This window comes from Sciurus vulgaris (assembly GCF_902686455.1).
Source record: "Sciurus vulgaris genome assembly, chromosome: 17".
NCBI classification, from domain to species: Eukaryota; Metazoa; Chordata; class Mammalia; order Rodentia; family Sciuridae; genus Sciurus; species Sciurus vulgaris.
In genome coordinates this window covers 6,130,893-6,156,823 of record NC_136478.1, presented here as the reverse complement: position 1 = coordinate 6,156,823, position 25,931 = coordinate 6,130,893, and the positions used below count along the sequence as shown (strand labels likewise).

The window sequence follows — 25,931 nt, the reverse complement described above, 5'->3', positions numbered from 1 at the left end:
GGAGGCTCCATTTTACCTATTTTAAACTAAAGACAAGAAATATTATTTAAAGATGACGTGATTGAACTCAATCCCTTCTTCCTGAATGCATGCTCAGGAAACCATTATGAAAGAACACATCTGCAATGTCTTCCAAAATTGGCAGAGGAGTAGAAAAAAATGTGGAATGTGGGGTCAAATGGAGTCTTAGGCTCAAATCCTGGCTGGGTCCCCATCATTACCTGATCCTTTTTGGGCCTCACTCTTGGGATGGGGGTCATAATAATCCCTCCCTCCTGGGCTGGTTGGGAGAAATGGGAGCATCAGTGCCTCCAGCATTGCAGGACCTGCCATTTGGGAGATGGACATTATTGTCACATTTCTGCTTAGTGTTTACTTATTTATTAACTGCTGTACCTAAGTGGCATTGTGGAGGTCAGGGATGTACTGGAAGCAACTGAGGATCCTGTTAATCCTGGTTAATCTCTTTTGCTGGAGTTTGGGACTTTCCATAGAGGAAGGTCCATGGATAGCCCTAAGGTGGACATCAACTGCTCTGCCACCAGACCTCCCCATCTGGTGACTTTGAGTTGGCTCCATCACCTCCCTCCTGGGTACCCATGACAGTCTCATCATTGGCCTTCCCCACCTCCAGACTACTCCTTGGCAACCCTCAACCACATCAAACCAGTCACTGACCTTTTGAAGATGCCATGTACAAGTCACGCCCCTGCGCGGTCAGTGTGTTCCTCTCCACTGTGTTGGTCCCTGGGCCTGCATTTCAGGGCCCTGCTTGTGACCTCTCTTGGGCACCTTGCTCAAAGGAAAATGAGTCTCCTGGACAAATCAAGCATTCTACCACTCTTTGCCTTTTTGTGGGCCATTTCCTTTCTCTGGACTCTGTTCTCTTTACCTGATTCCTGAAGACCTCTTGGAGTAGTGATATGTACCCTGGTGCCACTCCCACCCCTGGCTGGTTAGGCGTCCCCTCTCTGTCCTTGTAGCCTGAGCGCATTGTGGCCATTGTTTTTACATTGTCTCAGACCCTGAGCTCCATGCTTTGTGGTAAATTCATGGGCTCTGGAGCCAAAGAAACCTGGGCCCAATTCTAACTACCTCAGTGAGCTCGGCAAATCATTTAAGCTCTCTGTACCCCGTCTGCAAGAGTGGATGAAGACAGCAACTATATTGCTGTGAGAAGAATATAACATGGGCAAGCAAAATCCTCAGCATATAAGAGGTCTCGGTCTACTGCGGTGCAATTATCATAGTAATTGCTGCTGATACACCAGTGCCTGACCTGTAACTGGCACACAGCAGGAGGGCAATAAAGGTTGGAAAGAATGGCCTAACACCTTAGCGGATTGGGGGTTTCTTGGCACTGACCATTTCCCACACCTATATCCATATCAGGAGCTGGGGTTGGTGCTCGACTGTTCTTGCTGGTTGGTTTTCTCAAGAATGTTGGAGTTCATAACTTGAAGGAAATGCCAGCAAACTGTGGGAAGATGATGAATTTCTAATGGTGTAAGCTAAGTGCTTTTCCCAGGGCAAAGACAGCTTTGCCCAACTGCTGGGCAGGCTGGACATGAGTCTTACTTGGCGAGGGATGCAGGCTGTGACCTGCCTTCCACCACCCTCTCCTACCCTGGCTGTTCTTGGGAGAGAGGGTTGTGAACAATCTCCACTCAGAGACGCTGTGGACACTCTGTAGCATTGCTGATGCAATTCAGCACATGCTGCACACTCTCGTGTGTTCACTGCAAAGGCACCCTCGCTTACCACGAAGGCAAAATCTGGGGGTTTTAATGGTGTTAGCTGCAGGAGCCTGTGGAGGTGAGAAAGTCTGGCTGCAGAGCTGAGCAGTGGCTGCGGCCTCAGATGGGGCTCCATGTGATGACAGAAAGGGAGTGTTTTTGCTTTCAAGCTGGCGTTGGTGATGCCGTGGTTCATTCCACAAAGGCCCTTGTAATATGATTCTCTCCGGGGCTGCTGTGGGGCTGGGCACCCAGAGGTGAGGACCAGGTCCCCTCGTGTGGGGGGGTGTTGAAGAAGCTGAAGGTGCCTGGGTGAGGGCAGAGGAGGGGGTGGCCAGGATGACTTTGGGAGGTCCTGGGCAAAGGAGGAAGGCTGGGGCGCTTGTCCCTTGGAGGTTTGAGGATACCAAGGCCAAGGCCAGCAGACATCAGCCAAAGGCCAAGAGGAGGGGAGGCCTGCAGAGTCGGGCAGCCTGAGGCAGGGCAGTGTGGGGTCATCTCCGCATAACTCAGGGGACATTTTCAACTGGAAGAAGCTATCCTCTGCCGCCATCTGGCCAGCCGGGTGGGCAGCCTTGGTCAGGGAGGGCTGTCAAGTGGTCCAGCCTCCACCTCCCCAGCACCTGGCCGCCACTCGGCCGTCGCAGGGGCTCGGCTTTCCTCCCAAGTCCAGCCCAGGGGGCGCGGGAGCGCCGGGCGCGCGCGGGCTGCGCACGGGCCTGGGCACCGGCGGGGGTGCGGCCGGCGCGGGCCCCGCCCCCGCGCGCATTCCGGGCGGGGCGCGGGCCTGCCGGGGCTCGCCGCCCCAGCCCCCTCCCCAGGCCGCCCTCCCGTCGGGCGCGCCCGCCTCCCGTCCCCGCCCGGCCGCGGGCTCCGCCTGCGAGAGGCCGAAGCCGCGGCGGCCGCCGCCGTTGCCGCCATTGACGTCAGAGGGGCGGGCACATGACCCCGCGGGGACCAATCGCGCGGGCGCGAGCGCTCCCGCAATCTCCCCGGCAGCCGGCGCGGCCCCCGCCCGCAGGCACTCGCGGACGGACGCGGACACACGCACTGCACAGCGCGCGGCGGCGCGGGCCGAGACACGCCCGCCGCCCGCCCGCCCGCCGGCCGCGGCCCCCGCCCCCGCCGCCGCCGCCCGGCCCGCGCCCGCGCCCGCCGCCCGCCGCCCGAGCCGTCCGCGCCGAGCATGCACCCGACGAGCTAGGAGGAAGCCGGCCGCCGCAGGAAGCGCCGCGCGCCGCCGCCGCCGCCCCCGCGCCCGCCCCCCGCCCCCCCACCCTCGCGCGCGGTGGGGGGGTGCGGGCCCCGGATCCGGGGGCCCCGCCGCCCAGAGCCAGCGCCGCCCCGCTCCGCGCGCGGCCCCCGCCCCCGCCGGCCATGGATCTGACCAGCAGCGCGGGCGGCGGCGACCCCCGGCAGATCGAGGAGACCAAGCCGCTGCTGGGGGGCGACGTGTCGGCCCCCGAGGGCACGAAGATGGGCGCCGTGCCCTGCCGCCGGGCCCTGCTGCTCTGCAACGGGATGAGGTACAAACTGCTGCAGGAGGGCGACATCCAGGTCTGTGTCATCCGGCACCCGCGGACCTTTCTCAGCAAGATCCTCACCTCGAAATTCCTGAGGCGCTGGGAGCCGCACCACCTAACGCTGGCCGACAACAGCCTGGCGTCCGCCACGGTGAGTCGCCCGGCGCCCGCGCCGCCCCGGCGGACCCGCGCCCCCGCCGCGCCCCGCCGCGCCCGCCCGGGACCCCCGAGCGCAGGCTGGGCTGCGCCGGTGCCCGGGACCCGGCGCGCCGGCCCCTGCGTCCCTGCTGCCGGGGACCGCGGGATGGACCCGGCCGGGCCCTGAGGGTGGTGGAGTTCCCTTTCTGGAAACCCGTGGCCCTTCTGGATCCGAGCTTCAGGGAAAACAAAACAACCCAGACCATAAAGCGGAAAAAAAAAAAAAAAAAAAAAAAAAAAAGAAAGAGAGAGGGAACCTTAAAGCCCCCAGACCCGGAGGATTCCCAGAAAACCAGCTCCTTTCTTCGCTTTGCCCGTCCTTTATTCTTTTCCTGCCCGGGCTGGCAGGCAGAACTGGGTGCTTCCCTTTCTGAAAATCTCATTCGCACATTGGGAGGGTGGCGGGGGAGGGGGCCGGGGTCCTGGAACATCTCAGACCTGGGGGGTCAAGTTCTGGTGCAAGCTGGGCTTGCATTGTGTGTGGAGTGTGTATGCGCGTGTGTTTTGTCGCTGGAGGACCTATTTTGTTATTGTTATTGTTTTTCACTCTGTGGCTGGGGCCCGGTCAGCTTGATGAGATGGGAGAGGAGAATCCACAGATCTCCTTTTGAAATCGAATCTGCAAATGGTGGCCTTCTTCCTGGAGAAAGACAGCTGTGGTGGGCTCAGGGGGGGAGAGGGGTGGCGGGTAGGAGCCTGAACAGGATGCTTTGTGTTTTGAAACAAGGACAGTTTCAAGTACGGCCTCTGGCTTGGCCTGAGCTTGGCTGTGGGGGTCCCATCCTCTTGGGAGAGGGGGCCTAGTCTTGCCCAGAATGCACACTCCCCCCCAGGGCAGCTGGAATCCTGTTTACTAAGCACAGTGGGAGGGGGCAGAATCCAGCGCCTGCCCACACCTGTGCCAGAAAGCCCAGCCAGGAAACAGGGTGTCGCTTACATGGCATGTCACAAGCGTGTAGCGTGTGTAGACATTTCCCCCGGCATCCATGTTCCCTTGGCAGTGTGTCACAGGCCATGACACATGCTCCAAGGAATGGGGAGGGGGAAAAGTTAGCCCAAGAATCCTACTCCTGATTCTGCCCCCCAACCCAGCCCCCAGAGAGTTGAAACACACATGGACTTTTATTCTGAATTTTGGGTCCGACGTGCTTAGAACACCTATTTTTTTCTTCCCTGTGGGCAGCTGGTGCAGTATCTGCAGCCTGCTTTCTCAGGCAGGATCACGGCTGCCGTGAGGCAGCCGGGTCCTGCTTCCAGGCTGGTGCGTGTTCTCAAACCTGCCTCTCGCCACAGGCCTCGGTGTTTGGCTTTTCATTTGATGGAGGGAGAGCTTCCTCGAATTTACCAGCGCTGAAGGTTTCCAATTCAGAAGGCTCTGGTGACCTCTCCCTGCCTGGGCTCTGAAGTCTGGCTTCAGAATTTTCACCTGGCTGGTGGACTTTACTGAGCTTTGTTCTTTTTTGTCTGCCACCCCTCAAAATGAAGGGAGGTTGAGGGCAAGAGGAAAATAGTTGAGAGGACAGTGACCTGCTGTGGGAAGGACAGGCTGAGCCCCTGCTCCCCTGGGAGAAGCCAGGAGTATCGACTGCTCTGCTGCTGGTCTTCCTGGTTTGGGGGAAGCCAGCTCTGGAGGCCAGAGGCCCCCAGCTCACCCTGGTTGCTCAAGAGGCACGTTTGAGAGGGAGAGGAAAGGAAGAGGGACTGAAGCTGCGCCTGCATTCTTAAGCAGCCAGAGGCCCCTTGCCCACCTTGTCGAGCCAAGGTGCTGGCACCTTTGGTAGCTTGTGCCTTCCTGAAGAGCACCTGTGATTTCCAGCACTGGGACTCAGGGTTATCCATGGAACAAGTATTGTCTTGGCGGAGCATTGCCCTGGCATTAGGAAATGTGGGAAGAGGAACTAGGAAGAAGAGCCAGTGGGCTGGCGTGGTCCCCTCTCCACCGCCTTTCTCCACCAAATGCTGTGGGCGGGGCATCCTTCAATCTAGCTCTTGCTCCAGGGGGGTTCCAGCGAGGTCCAAGGCTCCCCCTGCCCTCAGGGCCTGTGAGTGTGGTGGTGGGGCCGCTTCCGACCAGCAGGGAGGCCGAAGTAGTAGCCTCCAGGGAAGCGGTGGGGTTGGGATTGCCACCTGGGACCTGGTCTGTGGTGAAACACCTGGTTGGCGTCCAGGCTCTCAGGAAGCACAGGAGCCCCTGTGGGGTTTCCCGAAGGCCTGGGCATTATGTAATCTGTCTGCATTTTATATTGCGTCCAAGCACTCTGTTGAGAAACATCAGCCCAAATGAAACAAAGGTGAATTTGAGTGCATTTCACTACAACAAAAACCCTTTGCAGCCTTGTGGCTTTGCAGTGTTCCCTGCTAGCCTTGAGCTGCCCATAGATCAGGTATGTTTCACATAGGGTGTGTTCTCCCAAGAAGCGTATGTGGCTGATTTTGAAGCCCAAGTCAGAAGCATTTGGTAATTATCCAGTTAATTGTGTGGGCTTCAGGAATAGACCCAGAATGATTGATCTGGATTCAAACCAATAAACAAATCAAATACACTCTTTTCCCCAAACTGTCTGCGGAGTTTGTCTGCATGGATCCAGTTAACTGAATCGTGAGCAGTGAAGACCAGGCTTCCAGGACCACAGTTGCATTAGGCTGGTGCAAGCTGGTGGGGGCTGCCAGTCCTGTCAGACTGGTGGCTTTAACGGGGCAGACCTCTAGTCTGAACCTCTCTTGGTTCCTAGCGGGAGACTGAAAAAGGACCCTGGTGCTGTGGGACCTGATGCCCCTCCCCTGGCCTGGCTGTAAACTTTGCCCTCTGTGGGTCGGGTCACAGCCTGCCCTGTGCCTGGTCTCTTGGGCTGGTTACTGATTAAATCATTGCAGAGCCAACAGTGTGCCCGGCATGTCTTGTGACAGGCAGCCAGGTTTGATGTGCCCTGTGCTTAGAGACTTTGGATCCTGAAGGCTCGTAAACAAAGGAGGAAGCTCAGGCTGATGGGAGGGGCGGTGGTGAGGCCCTGCCGACCCTCTTAGAAAGGGCCTGCCTGCCCACCCTGATCTGGATGTGGTGCTTCATTCCCTTTTGCATCCAAACTTCCAGCCCCTGGGCCTCCCTGGGCTCTTCGGGCCGTCACTGGTGGGGTTGTAATCAGCATCCAGGAGTTGTGCATCAGCGTCGCTGTCAGCAACACCAGAATCCATTTTGCTGTGCTGGTCCCTGGGTTGGGTTTGATCACCTGCTGAACGTGTTTGTCCGCTGGCGGAGGGCTTTGTCTAGTCTTTGTTTCCTCTGCACCAAGGAAGCACGAGCAAGCTGCTTACCTTTTATTTCATCTGACTTTTAAAAAAGTGTGGCCAATGGTGTCTCAGAATGGTGGGTCTAATCCCCAGAGTCCTTTACTTGCAGGGGTTGGGGCAGAAGTGACAGTGGTTTTCCTTGTCCTCAAGCTGCATTCACCCATGGCTGGTTCTTAAATTTTCACCACTCTGTTGCTGGACTGAAATGCTTCTGGGCATCATGTCAGAGATGGGCAGACAAGCCTCCTGCATTCCACTGGTCTCTTTAGTCGGGTAGTCTCAGGGTGGGAGTGGGGCAGGGGGATCGTCTGTCCTCTGAACGTGGACTTTGTTTAGCATGTGCTTGCAAAGACCTACTGTGTGGCATATCTGAGCTGAGTTAAAGGTCCAGACGCTGTGGCTTCTGCTTGAGTATTAAAATTTGTCCTCCAGAGTAGTCACCCATCCTGGAACCTGTCTGTGTGTGTGCATATACGCATGTTGATATTTTTCATTTTTGTCACATATGCCCTTCCTCCCTGTGCCTGTCCTTCCCTTCTTTGGTGTGTTTGGTGTTTTTCATGGCAGTTAGTAAACACATTTTTTTTTTTTTTTAATTTCATCAAATTTGTCTCCTAGATAACTTGTCTGATTGGCAGTGGGGGTACGGAGCAGGAGAGGCCCAAACATTAAACTTCTCTGTCACTGGCCTTGGGAGTCTGTCTTCCCAGCCTATAGTAATAGAGTGCATTTTAGGACAGAAACCCTTTCTGGGAGCAGCAACGTCTCGCCAGTCCAGGTAGCGGGTGCCTCCCTGTGAGTGGCCGTGCTTTCTGCCAGCCTGTGAGGGAGGCACGGTGTGGCCGGCTGGGCCCCCAGATGGCTTGGTCCTACCTGCTCCTTGATGCCTCCCTTGGCAGGGGGATCTGGTATTTCTGGGGCATCATCTGGGGCAAAGCTCAGGAAGCCTAGTGGCCAAGTCATCCCCAGAAATGTCACAGGGCACCCCTGCACTGGCAGAGGACAGCAGACTGGCCACCTCTGTGGACCAGCCAGGACTTTATTCTTCCCAGGGGGACTCCCTGGGTGTTTTGTTGGAATGGATATTTGAGATGGGCAGGTTATGCCTTTGATTAAAGGATTGAATGAGATTAAGCGAGGCAGCCCGGCCCGTGTAAGGTGTCCCTTCTGTGGGGTGGAACCAACTTGGGTTGTGTTTTCACGTGGCACTGGGCTGGGGGCCGAGGTTCCCACTTCCTGGCTACATGGTTTTCACATACTGCTCTCCTTTGATGGGCTTGGATTCTTCTCCATCCGTGGGCCATGGTCCTGCTTCAGTTATGGGTTGCTGTACGATGGAGAACTCAAATAACCACCTGCTCGGACAGCTAGCACACAGTAGGTTGGGACATTTGAACCATATTCCAACTCCTGGTTCCCTACTTTTCCTAAAAGCTTCGTGAGATTCTCTACAAATGGAAGAGATTATTGTTACTTAAAAATGGCCAGTCTCCAGAGAAGAGCCTCCTGAGAGGGACTGTGCATTGGGGAAATTTAGGGGTGTTGAGCAGATCTGCTATAAAAGAAGGCACCAGGATTGTTGCAAGCAGTTTAAGAAAAATTCCTCAGAGGCACAGGCTCGTTTCTTAAAAAAAAAAACAAAAAACAAAAAACAAAAAAAAACACCCCTAATACCCCTATCTGTAATTGAAGCATTTGTGTGCATATCCAGTATGTTCAAATTGTCTCCATGTCCCTCTTTTTGTGTGTCCTGCTGACTGTTCTCAGCAGGTACAGTTACTGTTCACTGGACGCTGTGTTTAGAGATCATTCATATTGGAGTGTATGCAGCTTCTCTCTCCTTTTTGACAGCCTTGTAACTTCTGATGTTGAGGCTTGCTGTGGAGTGGGTGTGCCATCCCCTATTGATGGACATTGATGTTAGGCCTAGTTGTTTGCTATTTCAGACAAGACACCTGCATTTTTACTTAGTGCAGTTGTTCCTATTTTGTTAATTTTAACCTTTGCCTCTTTGGGAAGGGTGAGCTGGTCCTCCCTCAAAGGGAACACAGGTGAACCTGGGACTCTCACAGGGACCCCGACCCCACCCTGAGGTCAAGGGTCAGAGCTGCTCTACCTGAGAGCATCGTTTTTGTCCCTGGACTTCCTGCTTTGCCCAGAGTGGAAGCCAGGCTGCTTGGGCCCCTGGGGAGAAAGGAGGAAGTGAGAGTTTCTCTTCCCCACTCTCAGCTTGGGGAGGAAGCTCCATTGTGTCAGCCGCACTGAGTGGGGCTGTGCACACTTTGCAGGGGAGCTTTGCTTAGGCCAGTGGAGCCCCAAATAATGTGGGGCGTGGAGTCGGTGGGGGTGTGGGCACCTGCAGGGGGCGGTTCCTGCTGTGCGTTTTGAGCAAAGGACATCACAGAAAAAATTTCTGGGGCTGGGATTGGTTCCCATCTTAGGAGCTGTTTCTTTTTCCCACCGCCACGAAGCAGTTACTGGTGCTGGGTGGCACTGAGGTAGTGGGAGGAGATGGCAGACCCGGCAGAGGATTGTGGGAGGACCCAGGTGAGCTTGAGTTCTGCTTCTGACTTCCCAGATGGTGACCTTGGGCAGGTCACCCAAACCCTGCCCTTATCTGTAAGGTGAAGATTATAGGGATTTCCTTCTAGGCTTGGTGTCAGGGTCAAGGGAGGTAAGGCTGCAGGTTGCTAGTGCCTGCCTCCAGCAGATCAGGAGGACAGTGAATGGCTAAACGAGTGAATGCAAACTCTGGCAATAGTGAGCCTGGGGAAAGCCAGGCGGGCAGGTGTCAGGCAAGGGGGCACTGGGAGCCTGCTGCTTTGTGATACTGACCTGGGGAAGAGTATTCCAGGTAGAGAGAGCGGTGAGTGCAAAGGCCCTGAGGCTGGATGGGACTTAGAAATTACCCTAAAGTGCTGGGCACCCTGTAAGTGGTCTCTGATTGGTTTCCCTCCCCCCATTCTCCAGGAGCTGGGATCTGTTAAAGAAAACTTAGTGAGCATCCAGGGTGCGCTGGGTGCAGGGGCAGCCCTTGGCCCCAGGTTTCCATCCTCGTGCTCTGTTGGGTGTGTTTTCTTTCTTTTTTAAAAACCTGGCTTCCTCCCAGTAAATCATGCAGACCTTTGTAGTGGCGCTTTAAGAGGCTCTTAAATTACACAGCCCAGCAAAACTTTTAAAAAGAAGCTAGCTCCCTTTGTCAGTAACTGGGTTCCCAGCATCCTGGGTCCTCTAATTCTCCCGGCTGGGACTCACACCCAGCTCCAGCCTCCAGCGCCAGCTTGTGCTCCTGGCCGTGCGGTTTCAGTGGCTCCAAGATGAGAGCATCGCGATGAGGCGGGCGACTCCTTTTGGAGGGAAGCAGATGAGCTGAATTCTTCAGTGCCAGGTGTGTGGACCTGTGGGAATCAGGCAGGGCAGGTGCTTCCTTGGGCTGGCCCAGGTGGGGGTCACGTGAAGAGGGAGGAGACACCGAACCTCCCGGGGGCTGGCTTTCTTGGGCGTCCTGGGCCAGTCCCAAGCACCTTAGTGGTCCAGCAGAGCTGAAAATGGAGTGTGCAGTCTGGACAAACCCAGGCCTGGCTCCCCTGCCTCTTATTTTGACTCCCTGTACAGCCCAGGTGACTCTGTTCCCCAGGGAGGATGTGTAGCTGATGTATAAAATGGACTGTCAGGGTGAGCTAGCTGCTGTGACAAACAGCACCCTATCTGGGTGGCTTCATGTAGCATTTACTTCTTGCTTGCAGCATAGTCGGTGGGGTGCCCAGAGGGTGCTGTCCCACCTGGTCTCGTGGGTACCCAGGCTCCTTCCCACTGTGAAGGCTGTCCCTTCCTGTAGCCGTCCACTGAGGGAGGTGGGGCAAGAGAGGGGATACAGATGAGGGTAGGCTTAATGTGTTTGGGGGAGTGTCCAGGAGGAAAAGGGGCTGAAGAAGTGATGCCTCCCAGCCCAGCCTCCTCGGCACTTGTCGGGAGTCTCGAGCTTGCCAGTGCCCCCACAGCAGAGCTGCTTCCCTAGAAAGGAAATTCAGACAAGTGTTCCTTTCGTTCCTGAGCTGGAGGTTGTTGGTGGGTTGGGAACGCCTGCAGCCTTCTCTGGTGGGGAATTCAAGAGGGTAAAAACTTGTCGCAAGACCTGGGCGCTGCGTCTTGATTGCAGCTCTGTTGCTTGCGCACCTGGTGTGTCACTTCGTCTTCAGAGCGATCTCATGGGGTGGGCATTATTCCCATTTGACAGACTCCATGATGGAGACTCTGTGGGAATTGGGAGGAGGTGGAGCTGGGAGTCAAAGCCAGGCGTGACCCCATACTCCTGTGTGTGCATCCGTGTACGTACCGTGTCTGCTGGATGGGTGTGAAATTACTTCAGCCTTCTGCAGAAACATCTGAGGTGGATGGAAGCAGGCCTGGCAGTTAAATGTTTGCCAGATAATGTTTCTGTGAATTTTCCAAGGAGTTCAGAGGCCTGGAGTTGGGAGTGGATGGCGAGTATTTGCAGGCATGTGTTTATGAATGGAGCACCAGGGCTGCGCCTGCAGAGCCGGTGCCCCCAAGTACTACACCGGCTGGGTCGGGAAGGTCTTCCCCCCAACGGGCTCGCAGATCACAGTATGCTGCAGAGCAGAGCACAGGTCCTCAGCGAGGTTTGTGCCTTGTCCTTCTCTTTGTGGGGAGGAAGTAATGCCATCTTGGGCATGGAAGGCCTTCATAGGAGAGGCCCATCTGGGTAGGCAGAGGTGGGATTGAGACTGGTGGAGATGGGATGATGGTCACAGGTGAGAATGGGCAGAGGCACTATCGGGGCAAAAGGACAGAGGCCTCCCCTGCTCTGGGAGGCTGCGCCATTATCCAGTGGTGCGCACCAGGGGCATAAGAGTGGTAGATGGCCAGGTCTGCCAGTGCCTGGTGGTTCAGGGACTACCCGTGTTCACTCAAGTGGCGGGAGGGCCCTAATGACCACTTGCAGGACATGTGGTGGTTGACCAAGTGGAGAAACTGAGGATGTTTCTGCAGGGAAGCTTCAGGGACCTCTGATTCCCTGGGGTCTGGTGGTCAGTTACAGTAGCGACCACACAATGGCCACTGTGTGTGATTAGTGTTTCCTTTTGCTAGGTGCTGCTCTTGGAGGGATACATTGGTGAGCCCTACAACCCCATAGGATATTGTTACTCTCTCCATTTTACAGAAGGGGAAACTGAGGCAGTGCCTCAGCAGATGTTATTTGGATGAAAGAGTGAATGGATGAGTGCACGAAAGCAAACGAGGCCTGCAGTTGCCTGGCCGGGAGAGCCCTCCAGGGAGAGACCACCCAGGGAGAAAGACACTTGACATCTCTACCCGGCCTCCTCATAGCCTGCATGCCTCTCTGGTTCCAGGCATGTCACACCTCTCCCTTGCTCCAGGGCTGTAGTCCAGCTGAAGGAGAGCGTGCGTGTAGCATCTTCAACATGGTGCCCTGAACATGGTGTGCACAGCCTCCGTGTGGACACAGGTGCATGAATTCCTGGCCCCTACTGCAACCTGTGAAGTCACAGTGGCAGGGCCAGGCAGGTCCTGGCGGGCTTTCCACCAGGGACCTCAAGTGCTTGGAATCCCAGGCCCTAACACTGTGCTTCACTCTTGGCCCCCAGGGCGCCCCTTTTCACACCTTCCTTGCCTTGAGGCCTGGGGACTGGTCTAGAATAGGCCTGGGCTCTTGGAATGGTGATCCCAGTGGGCTGTGGCCCAGGCCAGGAGACAGCTGGACACCCAGCAGGTGACAGAGGGGTGGCGTTTGACTTTGTGTCTGCAGTGAGGAAGTGCATGGGGTCGTGGGAGCAGGGGCAGGGCTGTCCTGTTGGAAAGGGGAACTGTGACTTGTTGACATGTGTTGCTCTGGCTGGTTCATGTGTCGTGACTTATGACTGAGGCTTGCTTCAGGGGCAGGAAAGCAAAACGGTGGCTGCTGGGCTTGGGGGCCAGATAGCCCAGTGACCTGCACCTCCAAGGAGGAGCGAGCACAACTCCAGGGTAATAATGATCACTTCCTCCAGGCCCTTAACTGGGGTCTCTTAACTGAATTTGTGCATTTAATTCCCACATCATTCCCATGTGCTAGGAGGGGAAACTGAGATTTCGAGAGTTTAAAGTTACACAAGTGGAACCCAGAGCCAGTGGCCTCCAAAGGCTGCAGTGACTCCACAGGATTGTGGCAGCAAGGCTGAATTCCAGCAAGGCAGCGGGGATGACATCTGACCCCTGTATAGCCCTTCCTGTGTGCCAGGCGCATCCTGAGCCTTCAAGTAGGTAAGCGCTCGTCTAGACCTGTGAGTGAAGTCCCCGATTACACACGAGCCGCCAGTGGAGCTGTGTCTGTTCCAGGGTTGTCTAGCCCCCGAGTGTCATACCTGCACGTGGCCGATGGCAAGGTGTTGAGGCTCAAGAGCAGAATGTCGGAAAGGTCTCAAGCTGGGCGTGGATGCCTCCGTGCTGAGAGGAGGGTCTTGCAGAAGAGGGAGCTAGGGACCGAGCAGAGGGTGTTACAGACCAGAGTGCATCCAGACCTGCCTTCAAAGAGCCATGGGGGAGTTTGGGGGCAAGGCTGTCCCTTGCCTCTGAGCACTGGCCTACTTAGCGCCTCTCCATTGCCTTGGAGGCCTGTGAGGGCCACCTCCCCTGGTTAGAGTGGGACTTGCTCCCTCCGAGTTGGCACTTCCCCAGCTGGGTGGCCTGGGAAGCCTTCTCCTATCTCATCTTTCTACCAGCTGTTCACCTCTCCACTTGTAAGACAGCAAAAATGACGCACAGAGATTATGATGATCTCATGAAACAAAGGGGGAGAAATTCTCCCACAGCCCTGCCCCCCAGAAGTCGCCCCTGTTAACAGGGGTGGAGTCATCTTTGCTCCTTCCCTGGAGTGCATGCACGCGTGGATGCAGCACATCTCAGTGTCTTTAATGCCATGTCCCCATACTGAGCCCTTAATACGGGCTCAGCAGTTGTATGCTAACTAGCTGAGGGCTCCCTCAACCTGTGGACAGCAGGGTCTGCCCTGGGCACCATGGGATGTTGAACAGCATCCCTAGATATCAGGACGCTGCTCCTCACAGGTGTAACAGCTGGTCAGCGGATGTTGCCACATGTCCCCAGGGCCACACTGCCCCCAGATGAGAATCACTGAGTCAAGCATGCAGTTGTTGCCCTCACCAGCAGCCACCCTTGGCAGAGCTGCCAGCTCAGGCCCCTGGAGGGGTCATGAAAGCTGAGGCCACAGAATCAGCCCTCCCTGTGTCTGAGTGGTGGGACCAAGAGCCACATGAGACTTGTCCCCTGTCCCCAGGAGGAGACCCTGGGCTGGCCAAGGGCATTAGCAAGAGTCCTTACCTTTGATCACCTGAGTGACCCACCCTGACCCTCACCCCTGTCCCTACTTGTACCCTGATGATTTGGGACTACAGAGATCTGGGTGGTTGAAAAGAGAGTTGCATCATGCTATTAGAGAGAGAGAGAGAGAATATGAGCTTTAGAAAGTTTCGATGTCAGGAAGATGCCTTGAAACCTGCTTCTTGCATCCTCTCTGAGTGGAATCAGGTTTCGTCAGGGATGGAGAGCCAGCAGTCTGTTGGCCATCTGACTCCTTGGCTTTCCAGAGAGACTGTCACCTGCTGGACCCAAGCTCTACCCAAGGTGGTGCAGTGAGACCCTCTGCTTTTTGGAACTAATGGAACTACATCTGCAGATATGAGAGGGAAGGTTTGGAGTTGTGCATGGTCTTGTCAGCCGACTCAGAGGAACAGAGGTCTCAGGGCAGGCAGGGAGTAGCGTGGAGGAGGGGGCTGGGGCCCTTCTGTTGTCTCAGCGGTAAGCAGAACCCTTGGGGGCTAATGCAGCCCTTGGGGGCCCAGCTAGGCACACTTAGTCCTCATCAGGGAACAGAGAAGCCTCACTTTGAAACCTTCACACACTGGTTGTCAGTTATGAATTGGGATTGGGGGTGGGGAGAGGAGGTGTTAAAGACTCTGCTGGCCTTGGTCAGTGCTTCTGTGAAAGGTGACACTCATCAGGCCAGTTTGGTTTTGGATTTGAACCTTCCATGTTGGCTGTTAACTGGTGGGGGATCCAGGTCAGTCTCCTCTTGCCGGCTGGGGTGCGAAGAGGCTCTGCCTCTCGGGTCGTCCTTTTTTTTTTTTTTTTTGATACGGGGTCTCACTGAGTCGCTTAGGGTCTTGCCAAGTTACTGAGGCTGGCTTTGCACTTGGGATCCTCCTGCCTCAGCCTTGTGATTTGCTGGGATTACAGGTGTGCACCACTGCACCTGGCCCAGGTTGTTTTGAGAATGGAGGAGACACTTCCTGGGAAGGGCTAAGGACAGTGGGGACCTGGAGCCAGTGCTCAGTGAGCACACACTGCCACAGCTCCATCCCCATCACGGCTAGCCAGGTCGTGCTGTCAGCTCTGCTGTGTTTCAGTGCCTACCCCTGTGCCCACTTCCTGTGGGGTCTTGAGTTTGAAGGCAGGGTTTGGAGTTCATTTGCCCTAGAATCCCTGATGTCAATACAGACCTTTGAATGGACAATGTTGCTTGAAGGGGAACATTGGGGACCGAGGCTGTGAAGAGAGAGACAAATCTGTTTACTTGGGAGACCCTGTCCTGTTTGGTGGCCTTGGAGTCAAGGGAGGCTCCTACAGGGTATGACTGTGACCACATGCTGAAACTCCAGGTCTTGGAGTCTGGAATGGTCCCTCGGCCCAGGTCCTAACCCCAGCTGCCAAGATCCCGACTTGAGAGGATGGAGCCTGCCGTTGGGAGCATTAAGATATTATTGGTGGTTTCACCTCAGCTTTCAGCAGCAGTGCTTGGAAAATAAGATTTTGATCTTGGAAAATATGATTTAAAAACAGAATTGAAAGTTGCTTTTATTTTCTAAACGATATTGCCCCTGACACATGCGTTGGATCTGAGCGGCGGCCTCTGTCTGAGCATAGCAATGTGAGAAAGCTGCCTGCAGCACTCATCGGGTACACCTGTGTTGTTAGAGGACCCCTCACCCCACTCCATCAGCCTGCTTGGCCTTGGACCTCCACCTGGGTCCACCGTGGCCAGGCACCTGCTTTTGACAGGGCCCGGGCAGCCACCCTCTCTGGGGGCAGCTTGCTGGGTGGTCTTAGCCTTGTTACATAGTCAGCCCATAACCATATCTCTGTTGCCACCAGGGGCTTCTTCCTCTAGGCCCTGCCCAGCCGTGTTTGACTGCTGGGATCCAACCATCTGCCACCGTGGGTTTGTGGAACACGGATTCTAGTGCGCTCTTCCTGGTGGGAGGGAAGGTCCTTTCCTGTCTGTGGGATGAGGACCGGGAGCCACCAGTCCCCACCAGGCCCACTGTGGAGCTTTCTAAGAGGTGGTGTCCGGAGGGACCCTGGTCCTTTTGACTGTTCTGTCTCTGCATTTGCCTGGACACCACGCCCTCTGTTCTGTCTCATGCCTGAGGACCTGCACTGCCGGCTTCACCAGCAACTCCCAGGCCCTGGCTCTGGGTGGGCCTGGTGGAGAGCCTGGGGGGAGATAAGGAAGGAGGGAGCCAGTGGGGTTCTATTCCCCAGCTCCCCGGGGGCAGCTCAGCACAGCTGCCCTGTGGTCACCCCTTGCCCAGGTTCGTGTGCCTAGTGGGAGGAACACTTGGGCAGAGGCAGGGTGGGCCGCTGTCTTGGCTTGCCTAGGACTGCCTGAGGTCTGCACAGGAAGTTCTGTATCACAGGATCCCCTGAGTTAGGGACGATGGGTCACCCCAGGTAGAAGAAGCCGCTTTCCCTCACTCCTCCCTTGCCTCGGTCTGCAGTCCTTTTGTTAAAATTTCCTCAGATCACACCATTTTGTGTCAGCCATCTGTTTCCTCCCGGGACCCTGGCTGACACCAGGAGTGCGGGGAGGATGGAGTTGTTTCCAGGTCTTCTTCCCGTCAGAGCACACGGCCATCAAATGGGCATGGCTCTGCGCATAGGAGACAGAGGCCTCCCGTCCTGGGCTCTTCCAAACGTGTTCCCTCTTCGAGAACCGTGGTGTGCTGGCGATGCTGCTGTGGGGGCCGTCGATGCACTTTTGTACTCGATTGTCATGCCGTCTGGTGAAGACTTCCTGGAGCGGAGGACACATGCGAGGAGAGGTGAAGTCATTTACCAAGGCTTTGGTTAGCAAGGGGTCTGGCCAGCGTCGCCCTGATGGTGTCCCCTGTGAGCACGCACACTCACCAGTGAGGAGTTTGCAAAACTCATACTTTTGTAACTTCTGGCGTAGGTCAGGTGACTTGTTGGACCTGAAGGCCCAGGTTTGAAGTTTTCCATTTCTCCCATATGGCTCAGAATGTGCTGGACTGGCTGGGCAGTCAGCTTTGGTTTGGCCAAATACAGCTGTGGCTCAAGTTGGAAAATGAATCCGTTTTCCATTTGCCCCTTACCCCCTTTACACATTTATATAATTAGAGTCAGAGGCAGCCAGAGTTGGAGGAGAACCTGCATGTCATCTAGTTCTGGGATGACCAATTCATGACAGGGATGCTGCTACTTCTCCTTGCCTGGCTTGTGGGAGACGTTGCTAACCAGGCCTAGCATAACCAGTCCTCCCAGTGAGCCCAGAGACAGCCATCACTAGTCACTGTATGGGTGCAGGGATACCTGTTTGCTCGCCTGATGCAGTCCAGCCTCTCCTGAGGTCTAGACTCAGGGGAGCCCCTGGGTGTGGAGCCTTCTTCACGTGGGGTGCTCGCTGTGACAAGACGACTTTGAACTTAAAGTTGGTGTTTGCACAAGGTAGGGTGATGGACAGGACCTGGGTTTTGCACTACAGTGCATGGATTGGCGTTCGGATCCCAATTCTGTCTCTTGGTGATCGTAACTTTGGGTAGGTCACCTAACTCCCTTGAGCCTTGTCTGGAAGTGGAGGCTACAGTGCCCGGGTCCCAGGATTGTGAGGAAGAAATGACTTGGTGTGTGTGTCACATACTTAGCAGGCATTTCCCAAGTGCCTCCTAGTCACCTTTGGGCCTCGCAGGTGGCTGTTGGCCTCAGAGAGGAGGCCCCTGCACCCAGGGAGCCTGGCTGCTCCCTGAAGGGCGCTTCCCTTTCCTGTCCCTTTCAGAGGCCTGGGACTACGCTGTTGTCATCACCTTTTACCTTCTCTCCTGGCCTGTCCGCCTGCATTTCTGCCCGTTTCTCTCTCACGTGTCTTGCTCGGGGAAGTGACTTGCTTTTCTTTTCGTTCCTGGAGTCATCCTCATCCTCATGAGCAGGGGTCTGTCATCACAACGCATCGCAGTGACAGAATTTTCCCTACTGAATGGGGGTTCTGGGACCCTGCGGCTAGACTTTTGTGGGCTAGGCACTCCTGTTGAAAATTCGCCAAAAGCTATGGATCTTTCTCCTGGCAAAATGGTGAGATGACAGGCTCGTAAAGTGTAGCACCTCTGTTTTTTAGCATCTCTCTGATTTTTAGCATGCATGAGCTGGGTGTCTTAGGTATTCATGGGCCTCTGTATCCCCAGTTATAAACCCATGTCAGGGTGGCGAGTCTTCGCAGCAGCAGGAAATGGAACTTCACGCGGAGGTGGACATGTGGACATGGGGACGGTAGAACATTTCATTAGGTGAAGTCCTGGGCTTTCACTCCCAGCTCTGCTCCTGGCGGGGAAGCGGGTTTGTCCCGCACATTTTCTTACTTGCTTGAGCTGTGTTTAGTCTTCTCGGGGATGGTGGAATATTTCTCCCTTTATCCTGGTCTGGAGTTTCAAGGTTGGCACTTCTTGCCCCTAAAATGTTTACTTAAAGGTTTAGAAGCGTTCTTTACTCCTCGATAAGGCAGGGCGCATCGCTGAAGATGTGAGTGTCACGGAGAGGGCCCTTCTGCTAGGTCAGGCAGGTGGGGCCCGGGCCCACCCCAGCACGGCAGGTGGCTAACGGGGTGGATGTGGGCCACTTCACCGCTCTGACCGGTACAGAGGAGGATCAGAACGATCACACATCCTTGTTGGTCAAGGGTTAAAGCACACTAAGTATAACTAATATGCCCAGAAAGTGCCCCGGTAGCCCATGGCAGGGTTTGCATTTGAATGCCTGAAGTTTAACTCAGAAGGCTGGGCCCCTGTGCTGTAAAAGATTGGCATTTGTATTGAGTCTGTTAGGGAGGCTGCCTGATGAGCCCAGCTGGAGCCCGCGAGTGTCCTCTGAGGTGGCCGAGTGTGTGGCTCTCCTGTGGGTCCCCAGCACTGGTGAGACTACCCAGGTACTGGGAAGAGAAGCTGAGGGTTGTCCTTGGTTGTGGACATGGAGGATCCCAAGTGAGTTCTCTGCTGTCTGTGCCTCTTCCACACTAGCTGGCACCAGTCTTCAGCCGCACCCTGGAGCGGAGCGTTGTTTGACTGACTGGGGAGAGGGTTCCCAGGGCATTTCAGAGGTAGGCAGGCAGTTTTGCTGGGATCGTTTCTTTGCTGCTGGATTTTGTATTTGCATCTTATGCCAAAAACGTAGTGAACTTTTCCTTTCGTTTGCCTCGTTACTCCCACTCATCTGGCAGTTTGGTGGGATGGCGGCTGTGTTTCTTATTCTCAGGTTCCTTTTTTCAAAGTACGTCGTGTGCATGGTGGCCTCTTTCCTCCCTGAGGGTTTTGTAGGGCAAGCGGCTCTCTCCCAGCTGGTCTGATTGCCAGGGAAGGGCAAGGCCAGGTGACATTGTGGAATTCACAATTCCTCGAGCCCCTTCTGTGGCCAGGGTCTTGCACATCTCGTCTAGTCCTCTTGTCAGCCCCCTGGGATGGTGGCATTCCCATGTTGCAGGAATCCTGTGTCTCCAGGGTCGTATGGCTGGCAAGTCATGGAGCGGTTTCAAGCCCACTGAGCCCATGTACCTTTCCTGGGGCCCCACTGCACATCCTGGGAACTCAGGGGACACCCTGGCTGCCCTTCATTGTTCCTCCCTGCTTGTGAGGTTCCACTGAGGGAAAAGTGAAGTGGGTGTTGCTTGGACGAGAAGGGCCTTGCAGAGTTCCTCACTTCTGTGGCCCAGAGGCCTTGCCTGCAGCCTGGGTGTGGCCAGGACGGTCCCAGCCCCTCAGTCACCTGGTGGGGAGGAGGGTTTCCTCCAGACAGCCAACTCTGGCGTGAAGCTAGGGTTCTGTCCACCTCACGTCTCTGACCTGATCTGGGGAGCCCTTGCCAGTGTGGGCAGGAAGGAGCCTCCCTGTCCAGGTAGGAAGACTAGCTCTGAGGGGAGGGGACTGGGTGTGAGGAGGGAGGGCTGGGGCCTGAGGAGGTGGGTGTGAGCAGGGAGGGGCGGGCCGTGAGGGGGCCTCTGCCAGCACCTTCCTGGAATTAGCTCTCAGACTCGAGGAGGAGGATCAGATCTGGTCAGGCCCCTGTCTGCTCTGGGGGCTGTGGAGGTCACCTGGGCTGATGCTTCCATTTTAAGCCCAGGAAGCTGAGACCGGGAAGAGCCACTGCAGGCACCATTCCCTCCTTGGTATCGCTTTGTTTGCTCACTTTACTCTGTACCAGGCAGGGCTTTATGGAGAAAGATCTGGAGGGTGTCCTTCATTCATTCTTCCTGGCATTCAGAGTCCCGAGTTGTTCGGGATTTTTTCCTACGCTCAGATGTACTTCAGCAGTGTACCATTCAGGGGTCTTAGTACACTCACACCGTGCGTGGCCGAACTTCTCACACGACTCCGCGCCCATGAAGCGTCCACCCCCCTCCTGCTGTGACTGCTGTCTGTGTTCTCTCTCTGCACCTGGTGACTCCAGGTCCTGTGTGCGGAGTCCTCGGGCGTCTGTCTGTCCCGTGGCCAGCTCCTAACAGCACGTTTCGGGTTCCACCCATGTGTTTAGGGTCACATCTCCTCCTTTTGAGCTCGAGTGGCCTTCCAGTGTGTCCGTCCTTCCTCCTGTGGACCCTGAGGTTGTGTCCAGGATTCATTTGTCCGTCACAATGGCAACTGCCTGTTAGTGCCCCACCTGCCATTCTTTGGGATGTGAACCTAAAAGTAGATGTTTATTTTTTAGAGATGCTCCTTCCCATTACCTAAAAACTCAGGCTGACTGTAGAATGATGAGACAACACACGTAAACAGAAGATGGAAATGAGAGTCACCTGGAATGCTCACACCTCGAGGTGGTAATTAACATTTTTGTTCATTTGCATATGCTGGTTTTTCTCTGTATGTGATTCTGCTGCATGTGCTGTCTCGATAGTGGGGGATGATCTTTGTTTAGAAACATAAAACCCCACAGAAAGGCCCTGGGCAGGGCAGGGAACCCCACTCAGTCTTTGTGACCAAGCTGGACTCTTAAGCATTTCCAGGGGGTGTCCTTGGTGTGTAGGAATGTGTCTCCTGGGATTGCTCTGGCCTGTGTTTTGTGTTCCTTTCCCTAAGGTGCCTCCTAAATAGACAGCTGAAGCCCCAAGGAGGCTGCTTAGCACAGTGCCTGATTGTGGTTAGTGCCCAGAGTGAATGAATAAATGATCTAATGAGGGAATGCATGACTTAACAAGCGAGTGACCTTGAACCTGGCCCTCTCTGGCCAGACTGTTCACCTGCTGCCCTCAGCCGGTGCCCTGGTGGCAGTGATGGGTGGGGTAACTGAGAGCGAGTTGTCTGTCTGTCATTTGGGAAGGGGTTCAGACAACAGCAGGTCTTGTGAATTCCCTCACTCCCCAGGCGTTTGCTAGGGGTCTCCTGCATGTCAGAGTTCGCTGGGGCCTGGGCTATGGGAAAAAGAAACAAGGCACCTTCCATTCCACAGCAGGGGACCCCTGGTACAAAGAGATGAGGTACGGCTGGGGAGATAGCTCAGCTGGTAAAGTGCTTGCCTTGCAAGCACAGAGCCCTGGGTTCGATCCCCAGCACCGCCAAAAAAAAAAAAAAAAAAAAAAGGAGGTGAGGTAATTTTGGATAGTAGTAAGTGTCATGAAGAGAAATGCATTATTTGTCTTTTCTTTTTCACTTCTGCATTTTTTTTTCTTTCTCTTTGTTAAGAAATTGCTCCAGTTGACTTTCTTGGCCAAGTGGAAGCTGGTGATATGCAGGTCCTGGGTTCAACCCCTGCTCTGCCACTTACTAGCAGTGATCCTGAGTTTTGGGGGCCTCAGTTTCCTTGTCTGGACAGTGAGAGAGGATGGTGCGTCTGCTTTCCAGGGCCTTGTGAGACACGAGACCTGGACCACTTCCCTGGTGCTTGCTGCTGCTGCTGCTGTTGCTGCCGTGAACGGGCCATCCCTGAATAATGAATCTGAAGCTGTGTGGTTTAAATTCCCCAGGGCCCATCCAGCTGACCCCTCACTGGAGGGAGGTAGTTGTGGTGGACGTAGCAGGGCATCATTTCCCTGAGACACTTCGGCTGAACCGAGTTTGCTCAGTCACCCGCTTCATGTCAGATTTCTGTCTCTCCCTGGGAATGAGGAGCAAAAGGCTCTCACTTGAAAGATCCTGTTGTTCCTTCCAGTTTGGAAGCCAAAGTTGGGTTTCTGCAGCCAGCACAGGAGGCGTGTGGCCACCGCAGACTTCTTCCTCTTTCCTGACCTCATTTTGAACTGATTCTTCTGCGTAGACGATCGAGATGAGCAGAACATACAGGAAGAGAAGCAAACAGAAACCCCTGGCTGTCCTCTGAAGCCGACCCATCCCATCAGGGCAGGGACATGGAAGGGCATCTCCTGTGTTCACTGAGTGGGTGTCCACTTGCCTGCTGGAGGGCGTGGTGATGCCGTGGGCTGCTTGATCCTCACCATGGGACCCGAGGCCCCTCTGTCTCTGATTGTTCCTACCTGTGGTCCCAAATAAGGTGCTTGATGGCAACCTGCTGTGTCAGGGAGATGGGATGAAATGACATGCCTGGGTGGGCACTTAGCATAGAGCGTCCCTGATAGGCTACCTTCCTCCTCAGCAGGAGTGATCTCCTCCCTCTTTCCACATCTACCTGCCAGGAGAAGTTGGGGGATCTGACCACCTCACCCTGAAAAATGCCATGGGTACCGGTTCAGGTCTGGGGAGGGCGTTTGGTGTGTTGCTTGCCCCTCCCCTTTTGCTCCCCCTTCTCTAATGGGGTCCTCTGGTCCAGGGGAACAGCCTGTGAAACACAGTTGGCAGTCTGTTGTGGCCCTCAGGGGCCTGAGCTGACGAGTTGGGCTCACTGGGCAGGGTGTAGGGGGTGGGCATGCGGAGTGCCACATGTCACCCTTCTCTAGGAAGAGCTTGGCTCTGGTCTCCATCTGAAAGAAGCCACAGTGGGCTCACTTTCACCCACCGACCCCTCCTGCTCCAGCAGGGTGTCTACAGCCCAAGTCACAGCCCACCGCTTCCGTCCATGTAGCCTGGGGCAGCTGCTTCACAGAGCGTCCTGTTTCCTAGCATTTGAGGATGGAGCCTTCATATAGAGTGAGGGGAGCGAAGTGAGAAACGGCACCTGTCTCAAGGCCTCAGACAGGTGCCGTGTGGTCCCGACACACACAGAGGTGCCTCTTGGTGGGTGCTCTTGGGAAGCGCCCGAGAAGGCTGTTGATGGAGTGTTGGCTAGGCCAGGCGCAGGGAGCAGCAAGGCGCTCCAGGCGGAGCCCTGGAGGTGTGGCAGGGCCTGGGCCTCCCGGTGAGGGCAGTGATCCCAGGCTCGGTCATTGGAGGTGGGCCTGGGGAGGGCTTGGCATGCCAGTGTGGAAGCTGAGTCCCAGGAACACTGTCTGAACGCATGTTCTTCCTTCTCAGCCTGAGAAGGACAGAGTTCTTTACCCTTATGTGGGTCCTACTCAGACTGAGGACCACAAGGAGCCAATGGGTGACAGGGGTGGGCTCAGAGCATGGCCAGCAGGGAGGTGGCCTCTCCCTCAGCCTGTGGTGTTGGTGGAGAAACTCAGAGTGGCTGGCCCTGAGGTCACCCTGGACTGGAGGCATCTAGACCCAGTATGATGGAGAGAGCCACCTGGCACTAGGAACACTGGCCAGTGAGCAGAGCAGCGAGTTGTGAGTTCCACCTTGGGTTTTGCTGCTGGTCTGCAGTGTGACCTTGGGCAAGTAACTTTACCTCTCTGAGCTAGTGTTCTGCATCAGTGCAATGGGCCGTATTGATCCCAGGGGAATGAAAAGGACTCGGCCCATCCCATTGTGAACGCCCTGTGTCTGGCACAGAGAAAGTGCACAGGGCAGGAGGAGGTCCTTCTTACTTCCCACACCACCATTGTTACTCCTGTGCCCCGGATTCGGAGAAGGGCCTGAATCAACCCAGGGCAGGGAGGGGCATGACAGGGCTTCCCAGGGCAGGTGCCATCAAGCTCTGCAGTCAGACATTCCTAAGTTCAGGCTCTACCAGTTTGTAACCATGGGTGATATCGGGCAAGTTCCTGAAATTAAATTGAGCACATTAGTTACATTCTGATTGCCTAGCTACCTCACCTGGAAAATGGGACAACTTTCAGCTCCAGGGCTGCTGTGGGGGTGTGGGGGCTGCTTGGTCAGTTCTCCTGTTTGAATGGAATGTCTTGACAGCCTTTGGGGTGGGAAGGGCAGCTTTCTCTGGACTCCTCCTGCCTGTCTGTGGCACCCTTGACCTTGTGTGGAGTCTAACAGCCGCCAGCAGGTATGCGGCAGCAGGTAGAGCAGAGTGCACTGGGTTAACGCTTGCATTTCCTCAGGCCCGTCAGGAGCTCCGGCCTCACCTACTACTGTGCATTATCTTTTGCAGAAATCATGAGCAAGGAAGGACAAACCACTTCCTCCACAGCCTAAAGATTGATCAGATGCAACTTCTGACAGTTTCAGTTTAAAGATAATTAAAAAAAAAAAAGATGTTGAGAGTATTATATGAGTAAATCGCCTCTGGACTGCACTGTTTCTGCATATGAGACCGGGGCCCCTTCAGGTCTGGGGCCATTTGGGTTGTGGAGGTGCCTCTGAGTGGCTCTCTTATATGTGCAGGATGCCAGCTATGGTGACTGGGGTTCCAGGCGTTAGCATGGTGTTTGCCAGTGTCCTGTGAGCTGTCGCATTTGCACAGGGAGGCCAAGTCAGTGAGACGTTTCACAACCTTGACCTCACAACGGCTTTCTGTCCACTTCTGTCGTCTGGAGACCGTGTTGAAGATAAGGCTGGGTTGGGCCTGAGGTGACTGATGGGCTGCCTAAAGGAGCGGGGCTGGTGCTTCCCCTTCCGCTCAGCCTGCCCACGAGGAGGCCACAGCATGGTGGGCTGCGGGTCGTATCTGCTGGAGCCACAGAGATGGCTATTTGCCTAGTAAAAAATGATTTGAGTACTGGTTTCCTGGAGTTTGACCTATTGATTTTTAAGTAAACACAGTTCCTAACTTTTGGGTGTCATCTTTTTCAGTAGCCCCAAGACTTCCGAAGTCAGTACAAAAAGAAACCTTTCCTTGGGGCAGAAGAGGGAGCATCACGATTGGTGCACACACGCGCACACACACACACACACACACACAGGCATACATGCATAGAGATACGTGCACACATGTACCCATAGGCATAGACACTAATGCAGTGCACACATGCAGGTGCTCAGATAAGCACACGTGTGCACACACAGAAGCATATCTGTATAGATGCACACACACACAGACGTACACATGTGCACTTGCATGGTGCATACACATCCGTGCATACACATGTGCCCACACACACGGGTACGTCTTCAAGGGCCCTCTTTGGCACTTCTCTTGCCGTATTCATACTTTCTCGGTGTATGACTTGGGCAGGTTGCGTGACCCCCAGCCCTCTGCTGTCTCATCTACGCAATGAGGTTAGCAGCCTCTCTAGATCTGGAGTGCTCAGGATTCAGGGAGGTCGTGTAGGGCACAAGCCCAGGCTGAGGCCCAGACCTGGGGTGTTCTTCACGGCACCCCTGGACTAGTCCCGCATGGTGCTCCCATGTGGCACGGTTGGCCCTGTCCTGGGGCATTGGCCCGTCTCTCCTGTGGTTCTCCCCAGCCACTCTCGGCACACCGAGGCCAGCTCCTGCACTGTCCCAGGCGCTCTGATGTGGCCCTGCTCTCGGGAAGCTCGGAGTTCACTGGGGCTGACAGCCCACAATGAGCTCACGAATCACTAGGGCCACTGCAGAGGTGGCAGGTGCTGGACAGTAATGGATGTGGACACAGTGGAGAGACGGCGGGGGGCATCATGTCTGCACATTTGGGGGTTCCTCAGAGGTGGTGCTGATGCAGG

The 25,931-nt window shown here is 55.3% G+C and overlaps 1 protein-coding gene across 1 annotated transcript in view; it reads left to right on the top strand.

Annotated features, from left to right (window-relative positions):
- Positions 1-2,845: 2,845 nt before the first annotated feature.
- CMIP (c-Maf inducing protein) overlaps positions 2,846-25,931 on the top strand; it is a 201,373-nt gene continuing 178,287 nt past the window's right edge. Inside the window, 1 exon segment of the mRNA XM_079119248.1 lies at positions 2,846-3,410. Within this exon segment, the coding sequence (XP_078975374.1) occupies positions 3,114-3,410 (297 nt within the window). The 5' untranslated portion in view covers positions 2,846-3,113.